We start from the raw sequence: 24,751 nt of genomic DNA, 5'->3' as shown, positions 1-24,751 counted from the left end.
TATCCCAATCACGTACTAGGGAACAGCAGGATATTATGGCTATTAGGACTGATATCTTGCCAACAAAGCAAATGCAACTAGAGAATGCTCAAATTAATTCAGGTAATACCAAGAAACATGCACAAATGGTGTCAGATACTAACCTGAGGATGGAAACTGGGTATCATGCACTCCCTGATAATGAATTAACTTGTGTTACTACAGTGAAACATGCACAACAAAAGGTGACTGATACTCAAAATGTTAGGCAGGGAGATTTTGGATTAGCAACTCTTCACCAATTTTCTTCCCCTACAGTTAATGTTTCAGGGTTTACAAGTGTTAGCAAGACAAATGCTGCTAGAAGAGTAATAGCTAGAGCTTCAGGGAATTCTATTCAGGCATCTCATCTCTCTCCTCTGGACTCACAGACTCTTGATTTTGATCCCTGTTATGTTGACAGGGGTGGAAGCCAGTAATGCACTTCTCAATATGGAATATCAGGGGATTTAATAAATCCCCTAAGCACTTGATTGTGAAACAATTCATCCATGATTATAAACTTTCTTTTATAGCTCTTCTAGAAACAAAGCTTTCTTCAGCAAAAATGGATAAAATAGCTCAAAAAATTGCTAAGCACTGGGAATGGACTTCAAATGTACAGGAAGCAGGTAATGGGAGGATTTGGCTTCTTTGGAATAATGACATTCTTTCTGTTCAATGTGTCAAAGTTTCTGTACAATATATAACTTGTTCTATACATTCGAGAGATGGCAGGATTTCTTGCTTAATGTCTATAGTCTATGCTTTCAATCAAAAAGAAGATAGAAAAGCACTATGGCAGGACCTTCAAAACTTCAAGTCATCAGTAAATTGCCCTTGGTTAGTTGGGGGAGATTTCAATGCAATTCTCAGTGATGATGAAAAACTGGGAGGTACGCCAATTTCTGAGGCTGATACTGAAGATTTCCAGTACTTCATCTCCTCTAGTCAGCTGACACACATTAAGACTACAGGGTGTTTCTACACTTGGAATAATAAACAAGGGACTGATACTAGAATATGAAATAGATTAGATAGAGTATTGGTCAATGAATCATGGATCCTACAATATACTTCAAGCCAAGTAGAATTCTTGCAACCAGCTTGTTCTAACCATTCTCGAGCACTCTTAACAATTGGAGATGATTTTTTCCAGGGAAAAAAGCCTTTCAAGTTTTTCAAGATGTGGACAAAACACCCTGAGTTTCTCTCTACTGTTAAGTCTGCTTGGGATAAGGAGATACATGGATACTACATGTTTAAGTTACATTCAAAGCTCAAGCTACTCAAGCCAATGTTGAAGGATCTAAATAAAAGGCACTTCATGAATATTAGTGAGCAAGTATTAAGAGCCAAGCAAGAGCTAGCTGATACTCAGTATAAATTAAGTACTGACCTCTTTAACTCTCATCTTATATTCAAGGAAAAGGAATGCTTAAAGAAATATTCCACTCTACTACATTATGAGGAATCTTTTTACAGACAGAAAGCCAACATTAAATGGGCTGTGCATGGAGATAAATCTTCTCAATTCTTTCATTCAATCATGAAAGCTAGAAGACATCATAACAGGGTTCTATCCCTTTATACTGAAAATGGCACTAGAATTTCTGATATGCCTACAATCATCAATGAGCTAACTGAGTATTATAAAGGACTTCTAGGATCTTCAGGGAACTATGTTGTGCCTGATCCAGATGTCATTGCCAATGGCCCTATTTTAACTGCAAATCAAAGGAGCTTGCTAGCATCTCCTGTCACAAGGAAGGAAATAAAACAGGCTGTGTTCACAATGTCAGATGACAAAAGCCCTGGGCCTGATGGATTCAGTGCATCTTTTTTCAAAACGGCTTGGAATATTATAGAAGATGAAATGTGCAAAGCTATAGAGGAATTCTTCCATACTAGTAAACTTCTTGGTGCCTTTAACTCCACCTCCATCACTCTAGTACCTAAAATTCTCAACCCTAGATCACCAGCTGATTATAGGCCAATCTCATGCTGTAACTGTATATACAAGGTTATTTCTAAAATCATTACTGCAAGAATTCAGAAAGTAATTAGGTACTTGATTGATGAGGCACAAAGTGCATTTGTTAAGGGAAGACTTATCTCCAATAATATCCTGTTAGCTCACGAACTTCTTAAACATTATGGAAGAAGACATATTTCTCCAAGAGCTGTTCTCAATGTTGATCTGAGAAAAGCTTTTGACATGATAAGCTGGGGTTTCATCAGACACATGCTGACAGGGTTGGGATTTCCTAATAACATGATCAATTGGGTAATGGAATGTATCTCTACTCCTAGATTCTCATTATCACTAAATGGCTCCTTGCATGGGTACTTTGAGGGACCTAGAGGACTAAGGCAAGAGCTGATCTGGACTCAATAGCTAAAATGCATAGCTGTCTTCAAGAATTCAGCAATGTCTCGGGCCTGGAGGCTAATTCTAGTAAAAGCTCAATCCTCATGAGTGATATTGATGATAATTCAAAGGCTCAAATTTGCACATTCTTAAATTTCTCAGAGGGCTCTTTGCCAATGAGATATTTAGGCATGACACTGATCTCTAAGAGGATCTCCTTCCTTGATTGCTCACCATTGATATCCAAAATCACAGATCAATTCCAATCTTGGCAGAACAGGAAAAACCTGTCATATGCGGGGAGAATCCAACTCATAAAATCTGTTATTCTGGGAATTCAAATCTATTGGACAAGCAATGTCATATGCGGGGAGAATCCAACTCATAAAATCTGTTATTCTGGGAATTCAAATCTATTGGACAAGCAACTATATCCTTCCGATCAAGGTTTTGGAAAAAATCTGTTATTCTGGGAATTCAAATCTATTGGACAAGCAACTATATCCTTCCGATCAAGGTTTTGGAAAGGATTGATAAAATATGCTCTGCTTTCCTATGGGGGAACAAAATTAATCTAGTTTCCTGGACAGATGTCTGCAAGGATAAGAAACTTGGAGGATTGAGTCTTTTCACTGGCAGGATTTGGAATTACTCTACAGGTATTAAATTGCTATGGATGATACATACTAAAAAAGATTTATTGTGGATTAAATGGGTCCATGAGAACTATTTACAAAATCAGAGGATTTGGCAAATTCAACCAAGGAAAAATGACTCTTGGATGTGGAGGCAACTCCTAAAGGTGAGGGATTTGGTGATCAGTAGATTTGGAAATATAGAGAATGTACATAGAGTTCTTGCTAGCTGTCTCAAAGATGGTAATATCCAAATCTCATCTATATACAATGCTATTTCCCATCCTTCAGCTACTGTAAACTGGTCGAATTCAGTTTGGGGGGGGCTTGCACTATCCCAAGCACTCATTGATAATGTGGCTTGCTATTCTCTCGAGGCTATTGACCAAGGATAGGCTGTGTCGCATGAGGATATTGGATGCTAACCAGAATCAGTGTGTGTTGTGCACAGGATCTGTCAATCGCCCTGAATAAAAAAAAACACCTTTTCTTTGAGTGTCAATTCTCAGCGTTTGTCTGGAATGAAGTGATGGAATGGCTAGGCTTTGCATGGAGATCATGTGATTGGGATCGTGTGATGAATTGGTTTAGCAACAACCTGAGAGGACTAGGATTCATGAAGAAGATGAAGAGAATGGTGCTGTCGGCAACAATATACTGGATATGGAAGGAGAGGAACTCAAGAATATTTCAGCAAAAATGTCGAAGTCCTGATCAACTTGTGAGGGAGGTGAAGCTTTCAGTCCTTATGAAAGTGTTACATGAAGACATTCCAGATCATTTGAGAGAGAAAATTGAAAGGTTGTAAGTGAGTTTTTGGGTTATTTTTTCCTTGATTGCCGGAATAATTTCTGGCATTTGATGTGCTCTCATTTCAAAAATTGGGGAAATGAATAAAATTTTTCATTTACCAAAAAAAAAAAGATATACACTTGTTCTTAGTACTTACATGGTTAATTATGTAGCTTGCCTATGTTCTTAGCTAGTTTTAGTAATTTAATTTTTTAGTAAGCTTAAATGATATTAAATGGATTAAAAGAGAGGTGTTCTAAATAAAAAATACAAGGATGTCTTGAGAGGGTAATGTGGTCATAAACGAAAAGAAAACATCCAGTTTATCAGATGTTGAAAAAAGAGCTAGTTTGTAATTAAAATGTGAAACGGTAACTAGTTGAGGGGGAAAAAATATAAAGAATAATTTGAGTACGAAGCCTCAATATGGAGACCAAACTCGCATTTTAGCCCAAAACGACCGCAGGATAACAGAGTTAGTTAATAAGCATGTCGTCTCGGTTGCACACGCATACACAACAAATCGAATCAACGCCCACACCCAAACTGTACATATTCACAATTTCACAACAATCACTCTCACAATCACAAATTTACAAATTAATCTTCTCTGTAAGATCAGACCAGTACGTGCACTTTCATCTAGAACTAGAGATCGTCCTTTAAATTTTCTTCAATCTACTTACTACCTAGCTCGTCATTTAAATTAGAACCCCAGGTGTCCTCCACATTCGACTCCCATGGCATGATCATCATCGTCTAGCCCCGCGTCAAAGAGGAACCCGTAGTCATCATCCCCTCCATCCTTAGATCCCATCCCCATCTCCGTGCTCATCAGATCTGTGGTCTCCAACTCTTGAATAAATTCATGGAAATTATAATGCAGTACCTCCAAATTTACTAAGGTATTTGAGTTGCCCTCTTGATGTGGGACATTGTTCATGCATGATGACCCCATCGTATCAAAAAGCAAAGGAGGGGAGGACGCCAAGTTCTCTACACCAGAGCTACTAGCAACCTCTCCCTTCCTTTTATTGAAAACTCTACATAGCACCCAATCCTCCTGTCATCCAAAAAGAAAGAGAGCTACAGTCAGAATCAAACTTTGGCTGTGTGTGACTTGGAGTTTTCCGTAGAAATATTATTCGCTCCAAAAATTAGGGCAAACAAAGCTCTATATACCCATGTGTGATTTTGCATGATAGGGCAGTAGAGTGTGCTCATCAGCTCTTGTGGTCCATGAAAGATACATGAGCCGTAAAAAAAAGTAGATTTAGGGAAGTTATTGGGAATGCATCCTGACTTGATACTGCCATTTTCTTGGACATACATATGTGATGCGAGTCCAAGAGTGCGACATGGAAACAGTTGGATAAGTATGTATCATAACTCATACCATGTCACTTTCAATACGATATGATACATATATATATATATATATATATATATATATATATATATATATATATATATATATATATATATAGAGAAGAGAGGAGAGAGAGAGAGAAGAGAGAGTAAAACTCCTATCAACTTAAGTGATGTCCACCAAATTTCTTAGTCACTCATTTTTAATATAAAAAACCTTTTCATATCATGCAAGGATCTTTAGGCAATATGAGTGGCTAAAAGTTCGGTGGATAACTTTTTGATATCCACTTAAGTTCACACAAGTTTTTCTCTTCTCTCTCTCTCTCTCTCATATATATATATATATATATATATATATATATATATATATATATATATATATATAAGAAATATGAGTATGCTTGGTACCAAGCACAAATTTTTTGCTTCGTAGTAATGTGTCACATCCCCATCCACTCCATACCCATGTGAATGTAGTCCCAAATTTGAATGAGTGGAGGGGAATGTGACACCTCACTACCAAGAACAACTTTTGTGCTTGTACCAAGCATACCCATATTTCATATATTATATATAATATATAATATATATATATATATATATATATATATATATATATATATATATATATGAGAAAAATGGATATGCTTGAGTGAGGGGACATAACATCCACTCATTTAAATGATTGCATATCCACATACACTCCTCAACCCATGTGAATGTGGTCCCCCATTTGAATGAGTGGAAGGGTTGTGTCACCTCATTACCAAGCACAAAATTTGTGCTTGGTACCAAACATACTCATCTCTCCTCTCTCTCTCTCTCTCTCTCTCTCTCTCTCTCTCTCTATATATATATATATATATATATATATATATATATATATATATATATGTGTGTGTGTGTGTGTGTGTGTGTGTGTGTGTGTGATATTTTAAAATCAGATTATCTTAGTTTGTAATAGCACTAACCATTGCACCTATGTACTGGTTTAACCAAATATATCATATTGGATTATCTCATTTGGCAGGGACCACCTTACAAAGGATCAAAAAATATATCCAAAAATTATTCTATTAGCGCTTGCATCCCCAGAATTTCACACATCATTACTTTTTTTTTGGCACTGAATTTACAAAACAGTTCAATTTTTCTAGTAAAACCAAGGAAAAATAATAATTTATTGTACCTGATTCTAGCGTGATATCTCAACCTAATGGGAGAAAAAATGTCATTTGAGGTTCATAGGGGTATAAATGCTAATAAATGATATACGGGGCAAATACCCACAATACATACACATTGACTGATGGTCAAGCTATGCTTCCATGTATTTGATTTTACAATTCATCATATTAGGCACACATTTGGTAGACCACTATATAATAAAAAACATTTACTTACGACGATAATTTGTACGTCAGGTAACATAAATACCTTTGGTGGGGTATGTGGATTCTCTAAACGGAATTCATGCATGACCCAGCCAGTCTTTACTCCATTGGGAGCTCTTCCACTGTAAAACACAAGCGTCTTTCTCATCCCAACGATTCCACGTGTCTTGGGGTGATATACTGTACGATCTTTACCTGTGGCCTTCCAATAACCAGACTTTGTAGCCCGATTTGCGCGAGAGCCAGTGGCATACTTACGATCACGAAAGCTGAAGAAATACCACTCATCGTCACTGAGCTTGGCACCCTCTGAGACCACATAAATCAACAGTCAGATTGAATGTGTCCTCATAATGCATACCATTAATTTGTTTCTTAGTTCTAATTTGAACAGAGAGATAGGCGTCCTATTCTCCATGTGACACATAATAGTCATACAGATTGGATTCTTTACGAGATGAGGACAAACAATTAGAGCTTAGCGCCATGTGAATCTTATATTACTGATTTTGAAAGGTTACGTGAATTAAGTGTACTGTTAGACTTCATTTAACATATTGATGTTACTGCTAGTAAAACTTACTGAGAAAGAAAACAGAACTCATAAGTTTGATTACGCATATTAGGAAAACTAACAACTACGACAGAAATAAAATAAACAATAGCAATGATGCATACGTAGTATCCTCAGAAAAAAGAATAATGCATATAGAATGAAACTAAACGTCATGCAGTATTCACCGAATTTATTCAAAAACGTCAGGATACGTATCATAGTAAATGAACTCAATTCTATGGCATGCAGCAGAATTTTTCTTTCGTTTCTGATAAAAAATCATCATGACATAGTTTACTATAAACCTGGATTAGGTTATGCTGCTAGCATTTCCTTGCAGATTAAGGATTCTCTTTATCATTAACTACAATATCGATCCATCCAGCTCCTAAACAACAAGCTTTCCAATACTTAATTTTTTTTCTCTTTTTTCAGAAATAGATGTATTTCCTAAGCCCTTTGAGAAAATAGTTTTAATAAACAAACAAAAAAATAACATATGGGAATCAACAGAAAATGGAACAAAGTTTACCTGGCAATTCCCATGGCTCCCGAGTATGCAAGTCTACCTCCACCATGGTCCCTTCAGAAACCTTAACATTAGCCACCTTCTTGTATAGATAATGGCATACTAACTCCTCATCACTCGGGTAGAACTTAAACCCTGGTGGAAGAGTAGACTCTATATCCCTTAATCCCATTTCACAAAGAGATCTAGAGAGAGAGTGTGTGTGAAGATACTTATGTTAAGACTTTTGTTGGATGGAGGAGATCTTATTAAAGGCTGTTACTCTTCTTTCCGGTGAGGCTTGGATATATCACACACATATATAGGGAGAAGGATAGAAATGATTGACCCAACTTAGCCACGCTTGCAATTGTTAGCTAGTTCGGCCTCTGAAAGAAGCCGTTACTGTTAAAAAACTCCGTGTCTCCATAGAGAGAAGGCGTGTCCTCCTGTCGCAATCCCCTCGAAAACGCCAGGGTCCTCATGCTTGTGCTGCAAGGTTTACTCGGAAAGACCAATAGTCACAAGAAATCTCCTCTCATTCTCAATATCAGATACTAATAATAATAATAATAATAATAGTAATAGTAATAAGTATATAAATTTACTAGTAAATTTAAAAACATCTAAGACAGGTTTGCATGTAAATATTAAAAAGCATTCAAGATGGTTAAGGTTGTTATCTCAAAAATTCCTATGATTGTGACATGTGGGTTCCAGAAAATAAAAATATGTGCAACCAGGAACTATAAACATCGTCATTGGATAAAATTATGCAGTAAAGACATGTGGGCTCCCTTAAGTCTCCCTCATGCTTATAGTACACAAATGGACCCCATCACAACTTGCAGGAGAACACACAACATACAATGATTACAATTAGAGAATGTATCGGTAATTTCTTGGATTTCATTAGCGTAAATTAATTTCAGCTTTCTTGAATGCTAAGTTAAGTGTGGGCTAATCAAGTGAGATTGAATACAAAAATTAGTTAAATTTTTTGAAGGTCATGAAACGGTGTCAACGTTTGTAGGAACACACATTCACAATGTAGAGAATATCACACAAATAAACATCAAATAATGGAGAATCATACAAAGTGGCATCCAGTCCCTACACCCCTTATGAGAGCAAGGGCATTTTGGTCATCCTGTTGGTTTCCTCCGAGAATGGAGCCCTGGCCAAAAATCATGTCATTGGACTTCTCCCCAGAGACGTGGCAACCTAAAAGGGTAGCTAATCGCAATCATTATGAATAGGAAACGCAATTGCCCATTCAAGATGGGAAGCCATGGCCCATGAAGAGCATTGTGGGAAATTTCATGGTCTTGCCCTCAACATCTTTGTCCTTCTTGTTGAGTGAGTTGAAGCCAAAATCACCCAGACGTGCTGATGTGGATTTTATATGCAAGGACTAATTTACCATATCAAGCCATAGAATATGGTATGACATTTGAAATTATTGCCTAGCTAGAATAACACCTTATGCACCCATTGTAGTTTACTAACACTCTAGTTTCCTAGCTTACCACTGGAACCTCATACTCCGCACCAAAATACCATAGTTTCAAGTAGAGGACACATCAGCCCTAATTATATAAGATGTAATTCTGAACTTGTTATTTTCTACTTTTATAGATTGTCCACTCAAAGCCAAAGTCTTGATTGAATCATGCCAACACTTTCAGTGACATGTGGAGCCCATATATAACAGACCTAGTGTCCAGTGGGTGCAAGTATGGGTGTACTCTTTGTTGGGGTGAATCAGGCCTTTTCCTTGTTTACAATTATAAAACTCCATGATTGGAAAACTTTAGAGGGCTTCTCTTCCTGAAACTTTTGGAGGACGACGGAGGAGAGTCTTTGGTAGAAAGAGTGACGGCTCCATACTCTCCTTTCTTCCAGCAATCAGTATCCCCTTAAAGAAGAAAAGTTTTCTGATGCTTGACACTTGGCAGCACCAAAGAGTGCCAAGTAGTCTGGAGAGATCAATTGATAAACATTTCAATCATTTCTATGATCGTTAATTGAGCAAAACTAATGGTTTTTTAGCCGAAAAACTCCATTCGGTAGTGGGCCCGGATGGACCAACTTGATTTCATTTGCAGCAAGGGGCCAAGAAGCCGTGGCGGATCCAGAAATTTTTTCTTAGAGGGGGAGACGACTAATATCTATTTACCAAAAAATAAAATTATAATATTATAAAACAATCAAATATATAATATTGGTTTTGGCTTTGGGTTTTTAGTTTGCTAATAGGCTAAGTTTAACTGGGTTAGCTCATTTGAGCTTATTATTTGAAAATTAAAATGCGCTACTAACTACGAGTGTCAAATGAGCTAAATGCAAACGGTTTTAATTGTGTTATGTAAATTAAAATTGGCTTGGGGTGCAATACTTTAAATTGTAGGGGTGCAGAACACAATTTTTGAAGGTTTATGGATGACAGTTTTGAGAATGTTAGGGGTGCAACTGCTCCTCTAGTGGAGACATGGATCCGCCCCTGCCAAGAAGGGATATTCTTCACATTCAGCAACTTCAAATAATTTAAACAGAAAATTAAACACTTTAGTCTTCATCACAAAATAAGTAATAATAATCATGTCAACAGATGCTGAGAGGTATTTCTATCATCAGAGAAAAAGGAAAATCTTTTAGGATACATGTTTCCACTCAGATACCCAGAGCATGTGCCAAAGATTACTTTAAATATTTAAATACTATTAAAAAGCTAACTATAACTGATTCCTAATGTAGATAAAGCATACTCATGGTGCTTTTAGGAGAATATCCGCAATTAGTTTCATTTCCAATTGAAGCATCAAGTTTCATCTCAAAAGTAAAGATATCACTAAAAATATAATGTAAAATGAACAATATGCAATACAAACTCTAAATGCTTTAGTCAAAGGTATTTAGACACACATTTTCCCAAAATGAAAGAGATGCATGCAAACTTATTATTAGAATAAAGTTCCAAAAGCGGAATGTAAACATGAAATAGAATATGCATATCTAAACATGAAAATAACATATGCATAGTTATTTATATGATTCCTAATGCTGCTTTTAATCTCAGTCTACTATATTGTGAAGTAAAGTTCAAATAACCAACATGAGTTTCCTGAATTCAAGTAACTACAGGTGAAGCTGTCACACCCCCGACACCCTCACCACCCACCCTCAAACATAAACTGTTTGTTGCCACTTATTCAGGACAGGATTTGGTGCAACATATGGAAATTCTGGATCAGCCGATTGCCAAACTATATGGACATCAAGCAAACAAGCTTGAGAAAGGGAAAACAAAACCATTTTCATAATATTTTGACTAAATCTTCCAAGATTACGATAATCTTTTAAAATCAACAATAAGAATTTTCTTTACGAATAGGAGAATATTTTTCAGCCAAATTATTGGTTCAGAATTTGCAGCATGTTGACCCTAATACAGTCTTAAGCATATGACGACTATATATATATATATATATATAATATATTATATAATAAGGCTTGAGCTGATATGGCACAAGATAATGAGAAAGTACCCCAACGCAACAGTAACAACTAACAACCATAACACATGGTTGTTGTTGAGATACAGATAAATGCCCAGCCCCAGCCGGCCACTATCCCAAGAGAATAATCAGAGGGGCCCGCTGGCCCAATGTAACGTTCTCAATGAAAGTGATGGATCACAGGATCTACATAAGAGAATAATTTAGGCATCCCCTAGCTAGTTAAGGGTTTGTTTGTATTAACACAGAAGGCCGCTTAGATAGCTTAGAAAGGTAGGAAATGGTTGTCTACAAGCATTGCATAAGCTGATCCTGACAAGATTCTTGATGGGTAAGCATGGCCATAGCTTACCTCCAATAATGAACAAGGTGCTAATCATGGATTAGTTAATCGCAATTAGGAAGAAGAGTCGAGCCCGTGGCTTACCAATCAGGATGACAGGGGACCACACCAAATTGGCAACAAGCGAACAAACCAGCTCCCTGGAAAAAAATAAGATCACAGCCTCATTAGTTTACAAAGAAAAATATATATATAAAAAACATGTGAGTCTAGGAATCTCACTAAACATTTGTAAAGAGACAAAGCAGAGGATTAACAGGACAAGCTAAGGATTTAATGCTTCAAAAGTTGTACAAAGTGCCCATCAGATAGATTAAGTACAGAGGAAGCTAAAAGATTACAAATGTAGACTGGATCAAGGTAATGTGTGCTTTTAATGGTAATGAACAAAACTAAGCTTTAGATATTTGGAGTTGAACGAAAGCTTGGTACGTGCTGCCTCAGGTTGCGAGCTCATGAGGTATGCATCGCCATGGCTTATTGCACCTCACAAGAAATAGACCAATATGATCTTGCTGATGCATGTATGTCCATGAAGTTTAGGACAAGGTCTTAATACTGAAGGTTGCATCATCTATGAGAATGATTGAGCGTGGTATCAATCACAAACTTCCAAATTTTCAATCCAATCAGGATACATACATGCAGAACGTCGAATAGTGGGGTTCTCAAGGTTGGCGGGTGATGTTATATAGGGTTAGGTTGTGAGGAAAATTGAGTTGGGTAGAATTACGATGATAATCTAACTTTTGTTCACATTTTGATTGACTAATACTAAAAAAAATAGGGAGAAAAAAAGTCTAATCTTTTGAAACCTAGCAGCAAAAGAGGGAAAAGCCATTAGGTTAGTGAGCAGTAAGTCATTCTCATCATGTGACAGATCAAGCATATTGATGGTACCCTCATCCTTCTAGTATTGATTATAATCATAGGTTCTCTGGTAAACCACCAGCAGAAAATACTACGACAGCACTTGCAAATGCGTTCTTGGTTCAAAAACTGAAGCATCATGATATCCACCAGAGGGCACTAGAAAATGGATGGATGGACTGTCAAAACAGATTGTTGACAGTTTTTAGGGAGTCCCACTAACATCAACCTTACATAATCTGAAGCAAGTAACTACATTTTTAAGACAAAAATATGATACTCATCTAAGATTCTTCTCATCTCCAATTACTTGGAAGTTATCTATGCAATCTTTATAGTAACTTTTTGGCATATCCTTTTGGTCTCAATTGCATGACATCTGGAAAAATAGGAATTGCATCAATAGAATATCACTGAATTATGGATGTCACCTACTCTGTGCTCATCTAAGATTCTTCTCATCTCCACTTACTTGGTAGTTATCTAGGCAATCTTTATAGTAACCTTTTGACATTTCCTTTTAGTCTCAGTTGCATTGACTTTTGGAAAAATAGGAATTGCATCTATAGTGTCACTGAATTATGGATGTCACCTACTCTGTGCTCATCTGGTGATCTCAAAAATCCAGTTCTGTTCTCAGAGAAGTTAATATATCATCCAATTGAACTCGGACCAATCAAGCACATTAAAAATTAGAATCCAGCACTCCAGAATCTCATAAGAATGTAAGCCCTGAATGCTATATTGATTAAACAAAACAAGCAACATATATCACCTGATTATGACTTGACAATTTGGAAGTACCTCATGGTTAAATTTTTTGAAACCAGACCAAGTATTCCATTGGGTGTGTGTACAATTCAAGTAGGCCAGACCCAGTTAGATGTCACAGATGGACCCGCATGTCAGGGTGGTGAAAGAAGTTCTCTAGAGCAGCCAGACGCAACTCTGTATATTTTCTATGATTCACAAACTAGAGCAGTTCCTTTTGTCGTGGAATAATAATACTAATTACTTGTATTCAAAGATGAGAAATTCTCAACATCACAGAGTTTCTTCACAAGCATGGTTGTTGACATGAATATCACATTACAATGAAGGACTATTAGGGAGTAACTGACTGAGTTGATTAATTCAGACTATGTTGCAGGCTTGCAGCTAAGTTCAAAGTTATTTCAAGCTATTATGTGCTCAAGCTGCTTATAGTTTGTAGCTAAGATCTCACTATTGACTATTCAGATCAGCAAGATAAAACTGAGCCAAACAAAAGCAATTCACGTACAGCTTATTTAATTAATATCTTAGTTTATTGATGCCTCTTCAATCTAATAGTTGTATGTAAAGAAGTGGACTAGGTAAAGCTTGATCTATTCTAAACATGGTCAACTTTACCCACCTTTAAAACTCAATAGCATGATTCCAGTGATAGTGGATTATGCAATCACGATGTGTCTAGGTTGAGTAAGCTTCAACTCTGTGCTAGGGTAACAGGTACCATGTATGGAAAATTTGAGGTCTGGCAAGCATGGAATCCAATTGTTTAAATTGCATGCACCTCCAAAGTGAATATCATGTCACTTAAATAGTGGTTATCATTTTTTTTTGGAGTAACTATGTTGCTAAAGATCTGATCGAGTATTGAGTAGTTATTTCACTTAGGTGATTTTAACATTTGAAAATCCTTTTTTCAAAGCATCAACTTGTAAAGGTGACATTGTATTTCAGTTGAATTAGGTTGCTCATCCAATACTCCAAGTTTTTGGTCGTGTGTGTCCCTAGAGTTTGTTTTGAGAGTTGACTTGACATGAACGAGTTCGGAGAAGTACTTGTGGATTATGGGAGCAATCCTCCTATAAATTTTCAAGGAAAGAAAATGTGTTGGGATGCGTGACGTCCACACCGCCACGGAAGCTAATTATCCCGAGAGAAACAACCCAAGTTTGAGTTTAAGCCAAACTCAAACTAACCAATACAAGCAATAACGAATACACAGGTAAACAGTAAGTAAATGAGGCGGGACAACAGATATACGTAGTTCGGCAAACTTACCTACGTCCACGGGAGCCACACAATTAATTTCTTATTTAACCACAGGAAATTACAAAGCTTGTAAAAGTGAGAATCTCAAACAAGAGTTCTCACAACACCAACTACCTTCACTGTAGTAAATGCTACAGGAATAGTGCAAATTTTTCTTGACCGAAAAATTTGATTCTCAAATTAATCTGAGAATTTCCGCTGGAGTTAAAGCCGCCGCCACAGAGAAATATTCCTCTGTTGAAATCGCTGAAGTTGGGCTCAGCCCCATCTCGTGAACAGGGTTTCCCTTTTAAAGGGAAACCCTAGGGCAGATTTGTGCGGTCCAGCTGGATCCTACCCACGCAGGCGAGATAAAGAGGAGACAGGCGACATTCCAAAACACCCGCAGGCGAGTTTGCTCCTGGCGAGATCCGCTCACACTCGAACAGACGAGGTCCACGAAATTCCTCGCACGCACCACGCCCGCAGGCGATCTCAGGCTCCGCAGGTGAAATCTTCTCCACGCCCGCAGGCGACACCCCCTCGCCTCGCAGGCGAGTACGAGCTTCGACATCACCAGTCCTCGTCGCCCTTCGAGCTTCGCCATCAACAGTCCTCGTCGCCCTTCGAGCTTCGCCATCAACAGTCCTCGTTGCCCCTCGCCGTCACCGTCGAGGGGTCCGATCTCCGACGAGATCGCCGTCGAGGTAAGTTCTTCTACAATTCTCCACCTCGTCCATCATTTGATAAACCTTAAATTTTGGACGAACACCAGAAGAACACCGCGAACGCCAACCTGGCCAAACCAGCTGCGCCACTATACCACGACTGCCTACGTACCCTCCATCGGGATCAAGCTAACTGTAGTTTTGTAATTGCCCTTTTAGGGCAGATCAACACGGGCTGATATTAAGCAAGTCTAAGCAATGTTGAAACTTGCTACTTGTCACCATCTTGGTTAACATGTCTGCTGGATTCTCATTCGTGTGCACCTTCATGAAAGAAATATCACCTTCCTTTATGACATCCCGCACAAAATGATACTTGACGTCGATATGCTTGGTACGAGCATGATGAACTTGATTCTTAGCCAAAAAATGAATCGCACTCTGACTATCGCACCACAAGTTCACGCTATCCTGCTCAATCCCCAAATTATCTAACAGACCCCACAACCATAATGCTTCCTTTACTCCCTCTGCCATGACCATGTACTCCTACCCACGCAGGCGAGATAAAGAGGAGACAGGCGACATTCCAAAACACCCGCAGGCGAGTTTGCTCCTGGCGAGATCCGCTCACACTCGAACAGACGAGGTCCACGAAATTCCTCGCACGCACCACGCCCGCAGGCGATCTCAGGCTCCGCAGGTGAAATCTTCTCCACGCCCGCAGGCGACACCCCCTCGCCTCGCAGGCGAGTACGAGCTTCGACATCACCAGTCCTCGTCGCCCTTCGAGCTTCGCCATCAACAGTCCTCGTCGCCCTTCGAGCTTCGCCATCAACAGTCCTCGTCGCCCTTCGAGCTTCGCCATCAACAGTCCTCGTCGCCCTTCGAGCTTCGCCATCAACAGTCCTCGTCGCCCTTCGAGCTTCGCCATCAACAGTCCTCGTCGCCCTTCGAGCTTCGCCATCAACAGTCCTCGTTGCCCCTCGCCGTCACCGTCGAGGGGTCCGATCTCCGACGAGATCGCCGTCGAGGTAAGTTCTTCTACAATTCTCCACCTCGTCCATCATTTGATAAACCTTAAATTTTGGACGAACACCAGAAGAACACCGCGAACGCCAACCTGGCCAAACCAGCTGCGCCACTATACCACGACTGCCTACGTACCCTCCATCGGGATCAAGCTAACTGTAGTTTTGTAATTGCCCTTTTAGGGCAGATCAACACGGGCTGATATTAAGCAAGTCTAAGCAATGTTGAAACTTGCTACTTGTCACCATCTTGGTTAACATGTCTGCTGGATTCTCATTCGTGTGCACCTTCATGAAAGAAATATCACCTTCCTTTATGACATCCCGCACAAAATGATACTTGACGTCGATATGCTTGGTACGAGCATGATGAACTTGATTCTTAGCCAAAAAATGAATCGCACTCTGACTATCGCACCACAAGTTCACGCTATCCTGCTCAATCCCCAAATTATCTAACAGACCCCACAACCATAATGCTTCCTTTACTCCCTCCGCCATGGTCATGTACTCGGCCTCTGTAGTAGAAAGTGTCATTGTAGCCTGTAACATCGACCGCCAACTAACTGAAGCCCTATGTATACTAAATACATAACCAGTAGTAAATCGTCGTCTGTCTAGATCGCCAGCATAATCTGAGTCTACAAACCCATCAATCTGACATGTCTCTCCACCAAAACACAGACCCGTATCCGCGGTACCCTTCAAGTACCTCAGGACCCACTTCACCGCTTCCTAATACGTTTTTCCCGAATTCGCCATGAACCTGCTGACCACACTAACCATCTGTAAAATATCTGAACGTGTACACACCATAGCATACATCAAACTGCCAACTGTACTAGCATAAGGAACACGTTTCATGTGTGCCTTATCTTCCGCTGTAGTGGGAGATTGTTTACCCGAGAGCCTGAAGTGTGGAGCCAATGGAGTCGCCACCGACTTTGTACTTTACATCCCAAACCTTACGATCACCCGCTCTATATAGCCCCTCTGACTCAAGAACAATCGCTGATTCGTCCGCTCTCTTCTAATCTCCATACCCAGTATCTTCTTAGCAGCGCCCATGTCATTCATCTCGAACTCTTTATCAAGTTGAGATTTTACTCTATCTATATCCATATTGTTCTTAGAAGTAATAAGCATGTCATCCACATACAAAAGAAGATAGATATAATCACCTCCACGAAGCTTCTGAATATAGACACAACAGTCATACTCGCTTTTGGAGAACCCATGCTTTAGCATGAAGGAGTCAAATCGCTTGTACCACTGCCAAGGAGACTGCTTCAGTCCATATAGTGATTTCCTCAAGCGACATACATGATTCTCCTTGTCCTCAACCTTATAACCCTCAGGCTGATGCATATAGATTTCCTCCTCTAAGTCTCCGTGCAAGAAGGTCGTTTTGACATCGAGTTGTTCTAACTCAAGATCACCATGAGCAACAATACTCAATAGCACACGAATAGAAGTGTGTTTCACCACCGGAGAGAATATCTCATTATAATCCACACTCTTTTGTGCAAACCCCTTAGCCACTAGTCTCGCCTTGTACCTTGTACCATCGAGCTCTGAAGGATCTTCTTTTCTTTTATACAGCCACTTATAATCTATAGCTTTCTTTCCTACGGGCAATGGAATCACCTCCCATGTTTGGTTCTTCTGGAGAGATTCCATCTCCTCCTCCATCGTAGCCAACTAACTATCACTATCTCTATCTCGAATAGCTTCTTTGAAGGAGACCGGCTCATCTTCCTCCACCGAGAGTGCATACTCAACCAAATTAACTTGTCTATAGTGCTTTAGTGGTTGATCGGCTCCCAGCTTTTGTACCTACTTGTATGCTCACCTTGGTTTAGTAGAAACCAAACTATCCTCGAGCTACTGTTGTTGTAGTGCCTGTGTATTATCCTATTGAATCTCCTCCTACTCAAGCTCATCATTTACCTGATTTCCCACTTGAACACGACTAGAACCTGGTTGGTCTTTAGGTTCTATATTAATAACCTGGGACTTAGAATTCCCAACAGTCTCAACACCATCATCATTGGGTATCCTAGCAATTATGGACTTCTCGTCGAAGGTAACGTCCTTACTGATCACGAACTTTGAATCTTCTGTACATCAAAGGCGATAGCCTTTTACACTCTTTGCATACCCCAAGAAAATTACCTTCTTGGCCCTCACAGCAAGCTTTTCCTCACTGACGTGATAGTAGGTGGTACATCCGAATATTCTGAGCCTCTCATAATTTGCATGCTCTCCTGACCACACCCGATAGGGTATATCACCATCCAATATTGAATGTGGGGATCGATTCACTATATAGCAAGTTGTAGCAATCGACTCTGCCCACCATTCTTTGTCCAAACCAGCATAAGATCGCATACTCACTGCTTTCTCCCATAGTGTTCGGTTTAGCTTCTCCGCGACCTTATTTTGCTGTGGTGTAGACCTGACTGTCCAGTGTCTGGCAATCCCCTCCTGATCACAGAACTCCTTGAAAGCACCGTCTGTATACTCTGTACCGTTATCAGATCTCAGCGTCTTCAATTTCTTGCCCGTCCTGTTCTCAACCATCGCCTTCCACTTCTTAAATATCTCGAATGCCTCATTTTTATGCTTCAGAAAATAAATTCAAGCATATCTCGAATGATCATCTATGAATGAGACAAAATACCTGGAACCACCCTTAGAAGTTGTTTGAGCCGGACCCCACACATCTGTGTGCACATAGTCTAATATACCTCTGTTCTTGTGATTGCTTTTTAAGAACTGGACCCTGTGCGCCTTTCCGTACACATAATCCTCACAAAAATCCATGCAAGGTTTCTTTAGATTCTTCAGCAAACCCTTCTTACCGAGCAAATCTAGACCCTTCTGACATGCGTCCAAGCCGCCTATGTCATAACCGTGTGTGTTCACATGGGTCTCCACAACTTCCATTAGTTCCAATCGCTGCATCTCTCGTTACCGTCGTACCCAAGAGAGTATATAGGTTATCGTGACGAATGCCTTTCATCGCTACCAAGGAACCCCAAACAACCCTCTTTACTTTGTTCTCGGTTACAATCTTGCAACCCCCGGAGTCCAGAGCACCAACTGAGATAAGATTCTTCCGCAAGTCGGGAACGTGCCTTACATCCGTCAAGGTTCGAACCGCTCCATCATACACCCTAATCTTGATATCATCTAGCCCCACCGTTTTACAAGCATGATTATTCTCCATCAATACGGTTCTACCATCAATGTTCCTGTAGGTAGTAAACAACTTCCTGTTTGGACACGTGTGGTAAGAGCAACCAGAATCAAGAATCCACTTCCGGGAGGTATCCTCGCCAACCGTGACGACATAGTATTCATTATCGCTCCCTTCCTCTGAAACGTAGCTCGCTTATTCCTTGCATTCTCGTCTTTCAGTCTTGTTGTTGTTCTTCTTCCCACTTATTCTCTTGTTAGGACAATCGACTTTAAAATGTCCTAGCTCACCGCATTTGAAACACGGTCTTTTCGTAAGAGATCTTGATTTTGATGTAGACTTTTCTCCCTTGTCTTTTCCTCGCTCACTGCCTCTTCCTCTGGTAAGAACCCTTGTGCTTGTTCTTTGTTACCACTAGTGGCCATATCATTAGTTACGATTTTTCACAGATCATCCGCTAGAAGCGCCGTTCTACTCTCATCCATCGACAAACTATCACCCACAAGCATCAGTGTTTGAACCAAATTCTCATAAGACTTCGGCAGAGATAGAAATAGTAGAAGACCCTGATCCTCGTCTTCCATTGTCACCTCAATGTCTTTCAAATCCGATAAGATCCTATCGAACTTGTTGATGTACTCCCGGATTGACGAGCCTTCCTCCATCTTGCAAGTGTACAATTTGGATTTCAAATAGATCCGGTTTGTTAGACTCTTCGTCATGAAGGTGCTCTCTAACTTTAACCACACGTCCGCAGCCGCTTTCTCCCCGTCCACCAAGAAAGCAACACCGCTTTCAAGGCAAAGGATAATCGACGCCTGTGCTTCCAGATCTAGCTCCTCCCAATCCTCATAAGACATATTCTTGTGCTTCTCTTTTCCAGCCAACGCCTTGTGTAATTTTTACGAAATCAATGAATTTTTTATCTGCATCCTCCAGTAGGAAAAATCATTCTTCCCATTGAATTTCTCGATCTCATACTTTCCCACTTTAACTGTTTTACTTGTAGACACCATTCTTCGCTTGTATTAATAAATCCTTCAACAAATACCTTGTGAACCACCACCTCAGATCAGTAACTCAACCACCGCCAATCTGAATAAGGACTCTGATACCAATTATTGGGACGCGTGATGTCCACACCGTCGCGGAAGCTAATTATCTCGAGAGAAACAACCCAAGTTTGAGTTTAAGCTAAACTCAAACTAACCAATACAAGCAATAACAAATACACAGGTAAACAGTAAGTAAATGAGGCGGGACAACAGATATACGTGGTTCGGCAAACTTGACTACGTCTACGGGGGCCACACAATTAATTTCTTATTTAACCACAGGAAATTACAAAGCGTGTAAAAGTGAGAATCTCAAACAAGAGCTCTCACAACACCAACTACCTTCACTCTAGTAAATGCTACAGGAATAATGCAAATTTTTCTTGACCGAAAAATTTGATTCTCAAATTAATCTGAGAATTTCCGTTGGAGTTAAAGCCGCCGCCATAGAGAAATATTCCTCTCTGTTGAAATCGCTGAAGTTGGGCTTAGCCCCATCTCGTGAACAGGGTTTCCCTTTTATAAGGAAACCCTAGGGCAGATTTGTGCGGTCCAGCTGGATCCCACCCACGCAGGCGAGATAAAGGGGAGACAGGCAACATTTCAAAACACCCGCAGGCGAGTTTGCTCTTGGCGAGATCCGCTCACACTCGAACAGACGAGGTCCACGAAATTCCTCGCCCGCACCACGCCCGTAGGCGATCTCAGGCTCCGCAGGCGAAATCTTCTCCACGCCAGCAAGCGACACCCCCTCGCCTCGCAAGCGAGTACGAGCTTCGCCATCACCAGTCCTCGTCGCCCTTCGAGCTTCGCCATCAACAGTCCTCGTTGCCCCTCGCCATCGCCGACGAGGGATCCGATCTCCGACGAGATCGCCGTCGAGGTAAGTTCTTCTACAAAATGTTAGAAGGTACTTAACAAATTGCTGGTTCTCTCAAAATCCCGTAAATCAAAGTCCATAAATTAACTAGAGAAACGAGAAGTCAAAGAGGAAGCTTAAAGGTTTTCATGAGAAAGATGGAAGCTGTATGAGGAAGCTTGGAGATCATTAATGCATAGGACAATGAAATAGTGCATTAATGATACTCATGACTTTAATGGGTTGCTCCTTAAACTTCTCAGAGGCGTTAACAGGGTATGTGCTACTATTGGCTATGACATCTTTTGGAGAGGGAGGATCCTCAGGGGCCCTTGAGTGTAGGTGTACTCGGGTTCGAAGTGTTGAGGCATATCGTCCATTTTGGCTCTTGAGTTGGGGTGTACTACGATTCTAGGGGTAGTGGGAGGTGAGAGAGGATTTACAAAGTTTCCACTGTTCAAAACTTGTATTGGTTGTTAAGTGTCATGAATTTCCTTAGTGAGAGACTGTGGAGGAAGACACTTTAGCCGAACCATGTAAAAATTCCATATGTTCTCTTGTTGCTTACAATTCCTTATCGTGTGTGGTTGTTGTTGTGCTCCATAATCTTCAAAATAAATGAATAATTAAATGTAATTTGAAACATTCAAGTTAACACTGATTTTCAATATGAAAAGATCGACATAGTGGTAAAGGGGAGTGAGGAGAATGAGTAAATCAAGTGCTCAATACCTCGAGATGTCACCTACATGCATATTTTATCAGAAATATAATAAAAATTTTCAAAAAGAAGATAAATTGTGTGACAACAAAGTTAGAAAACAAGTTAGGGGGAGATAATTCTCCACAGATCCAAAAGAAATTTGGCAACAATGAAGAAAAATTTTCAAAGCCATACTGTTTAACCCAAAAAAAAAACAGCCTCCAAGTCTCTGTCCACTTGTAACCTATTCTTTATGCTATATACAACTGCAAAATAAAAGCTGTATGGCAACCTGGAAGAAAATGCTGCAAATAATTGAAATAGTGCAGAGAATGTAACTATAAGAACATTATTTCTAACAAATAGAAAATTGTGTATGCATCATGCAAATTGGTACAAAATGTATCACTAAATGTAAGATTCTTCTCTGCATTTATACAATTACGAAATGATTAAGGTACAGTTTTGAATGCATAAATTGGTTTAAGCGTCGTTATTCACTACAACCTTATACAACTAGCGATGTCAGTTTATTCTCATAAATAAAGAGGGACATGAGGTCTTGGGATGACTGCTATATTATATGGGTTGTATGTAGAGAACACAACAATAGAATTTACAACAATATAGGTAGAACTTCAATATAGTGTATCTATATTGTCCTATCACTTCTGACCGGTCCAAGTTGCTTTCATGAAAGGAAGTGAAATGTACTACTGAGATTATCAGAGGACAACATGTTATTCCAGATTCAGATGCTAGCCTTGATGATAATGAATGTGGGAAAACACTAATGTAAAGGAGTAATGCTTACTTATATTTAATCAGCCTAAACTTTTGTCTTTTTCGGTCAGTTTTGGCTACTTATTTCCGATATATTGTTCCAGGCTGGGATTCTTATCCATATCCTCCTACACAAACAAAGCAAATGTTTTCATTTATGTAGATTTTGTAAACAGGGAGACATTCTGCTTTCGTAGGTGCAGGTGTTTCATTGAACTCTTGCTAATGAAATGCGGAAGTTCATTACTCGTCGTTGTTCTCAAAAAATAGCAGAAATTAGGCATATAACAGTCCAATATGTAAATCACATTGCCGGTAACATGAAAGGGAAAATATTAAAAAAGAACTATAAAAAACTACAAACAAGTGAAATGACCTTTTAATGGACAATCCGCTCAAATTCAAAACCCTACATAAAATACACTCAGATTCCTGCAAAGTTCTAAGCTTGTCAGCATTAAGCAATGCCATTACAACTAAGGATTAGAATCAGAATTTAACGAATTGGAGATCAAAGTAAGTACCAAGACTGAGGAATTCTTCGTTCTCATCGTTCCCCCAATGTTTTGAGCGTTGCTTCGATCTCAGAGAAGGAGAAACATTTGTAATTGGGGCTGAAACACTAGAATTTTTTCTTACAAGCGAAACCGTAGGTTTTTTTTAAAAGAAATCTTGTTTTTTTCAAGAGAAATCGCAAGCACGGAGGATTTTTCATCCTCCTGCTGCTGCTAAACCGTATGATGAATCGTTCTCGTTCTAGCCTCCACCATATTTATATGGTGGGCTTTAACGTTTGGGTTAGAATCCACGGTTTACGCTAGGCCCAACCCACATAAACCCCCGTTCGCTTTTCTCACATAAACCCACTCTCACAAAACCCTCCATAACTTCAAACTTTTCTAGCTGGACTTCGTATATGTAATGCGCAAATAACTGAACTTTCAATGAGAGGGGGAAAATCTAAAATTTAGGAGAGTAGGTATATTGCATTTAAGCCCCCTGAATAGTGGCGTAGCCAGGATTATTTTTTGCCCTGGACGAAAAAATAAGGAGTTTGTGTTGAGCAAGAGGAAGTAGAGGAGGCCGATGTTGCCGATTGTGTCAACCACCGTCAGGTTGCGTTTGGGGAACACATTGTCGAGAAATCTGTGGCTGCAGCCGAGGGCTGATGCGCCCAGCAGAATCTGGCTTTGTCAAAAGAACAATCTTCGTTGCCTTCAGTATCTCTTCAACTGATCTTCTGGTGCCAATATACTCTAAGATCACCTTCCACCTCCGAGACGTTCCCTTTGGATATTTTACCATCCCTTTTCGTAGCATTTCAATTTCTTCTTTTCCCTCCGAGACGTTCCCTTTGGATATTTTACCATCCCTTTTCGTAGCATTTCAATTTCTTCTTTTCCCCATGGCCTCTCTTTCTTCTCATAGCTATTTTACCATCCCTTTTCGTAGCATTTCAATTTCTTCTTTTCCCCATGGCCTCTCTTTCTTCTCATAGCTGTTTAGTACACTAATTGGCTTGATTTGACTCCCAACTTCATTTACATGTGGACTCTTCTCTTCTGGTTTTGGTACATTTGAGTTTGCTTTGCCTAGTGCATCTTTTAGCAGTTGAATCTTGCCCTGGGCAACTGCCCAGGGCAAGCTACACATGGCTTCGCCACTGCCCCTGAATACAAACACGAGAACCTTAAATTTTCCTATGTGATCCTACAAGTTACTTTTATGAATTTTTAGCCCTTAATATTAATTGAATCAACTTTTAAACACATTTTTAAACTCAATTTAATTATATTTCACACTGGAATTATGGTGAACTTAACAATAAAATCAACAAACATTAAGGACCGAGAAATTCTAAACTTAGCTTGTGAGCGTCACATGGGAAAATTAGAGGAAAAACTTTTATTCTTGAATAACATGGGGTATTAAAGGACACTTTTAGAAACCTTAGTGCATATTAGCACTGTTAAAATCAAGTGAGGGTATGCAAGTGCAATGTAGGAGAAACTATAAGGTATTTAAGCGCTAATTATCCAACACGAAATCCAAACC

The 24,751-nt window shown here is 39.5% G+C and overlaps 1 protein-coding gene across 7 annotated transcripts; it reads right to left on the bottom strand.

The window, feature by feature from the left end:
• LOC109851396 (protein CUP-SHAPED COTYLEDON 3-like) lies at positions 4,297–23,424 on the bottom strand. Of its 7 annotated transcripts, none has more exons than XM_020421525.1 (7): positions 23,221–23,424; positions 23,073–23,128; positions 22,728–22,824; positions 11,516–11,646; positions 7,670–8,137; positions 6,625–6,890; positions 4,297–4,879 (listed from the first exon to the last, which is right to left on the bottom strand). In XM_020421525.1, the coding sequence occupies exons 5-7, from the start codon at positions 7,836–7,838 to the stop codon at positions 4,523–4,525; spliced, it is 792 nt and encodes a 263-aa protein (XP_020277114.1). In that variant the 5' UTR covers positions 7,839–8,137; positions 11,516–11,646; positions 22,728–22,824; positions 23,073–23,128; positions 23,221–23,424; the 3' UTR covers positions 4,297–4,522. The 7 variants fall into 7 exon arrangements, with proteins under 7 accessions (XP_020277114.1, XP_020277109.1, XP_020277102.1 ...); XM_020421520.1 differs by having other exon boundaries at positions 11,591–11,646; XM_020421513.1 differs by lacking the exon at positions 22,728–22,824.

Source organism: Asparagus officinalis, chromosome 1 (assembly GCF_001876935.1).
Source record: "Asparagus officinalis chromosome 1, Aspof.V1, whole genome shotgun sequence".
NCBI classification, from domain to species: domain Eukaryota; kingdom Viridiplantae; phylum Streptophyta; class Magnoliopsida; order Asparagales; family Asparagaceae; genus Asparagus; species Asparagus officinalis.
Note: the sequence above shows the minus strand (reverse complement) of the source record. Positions and strands in the feature narration are given on the sequence as shown.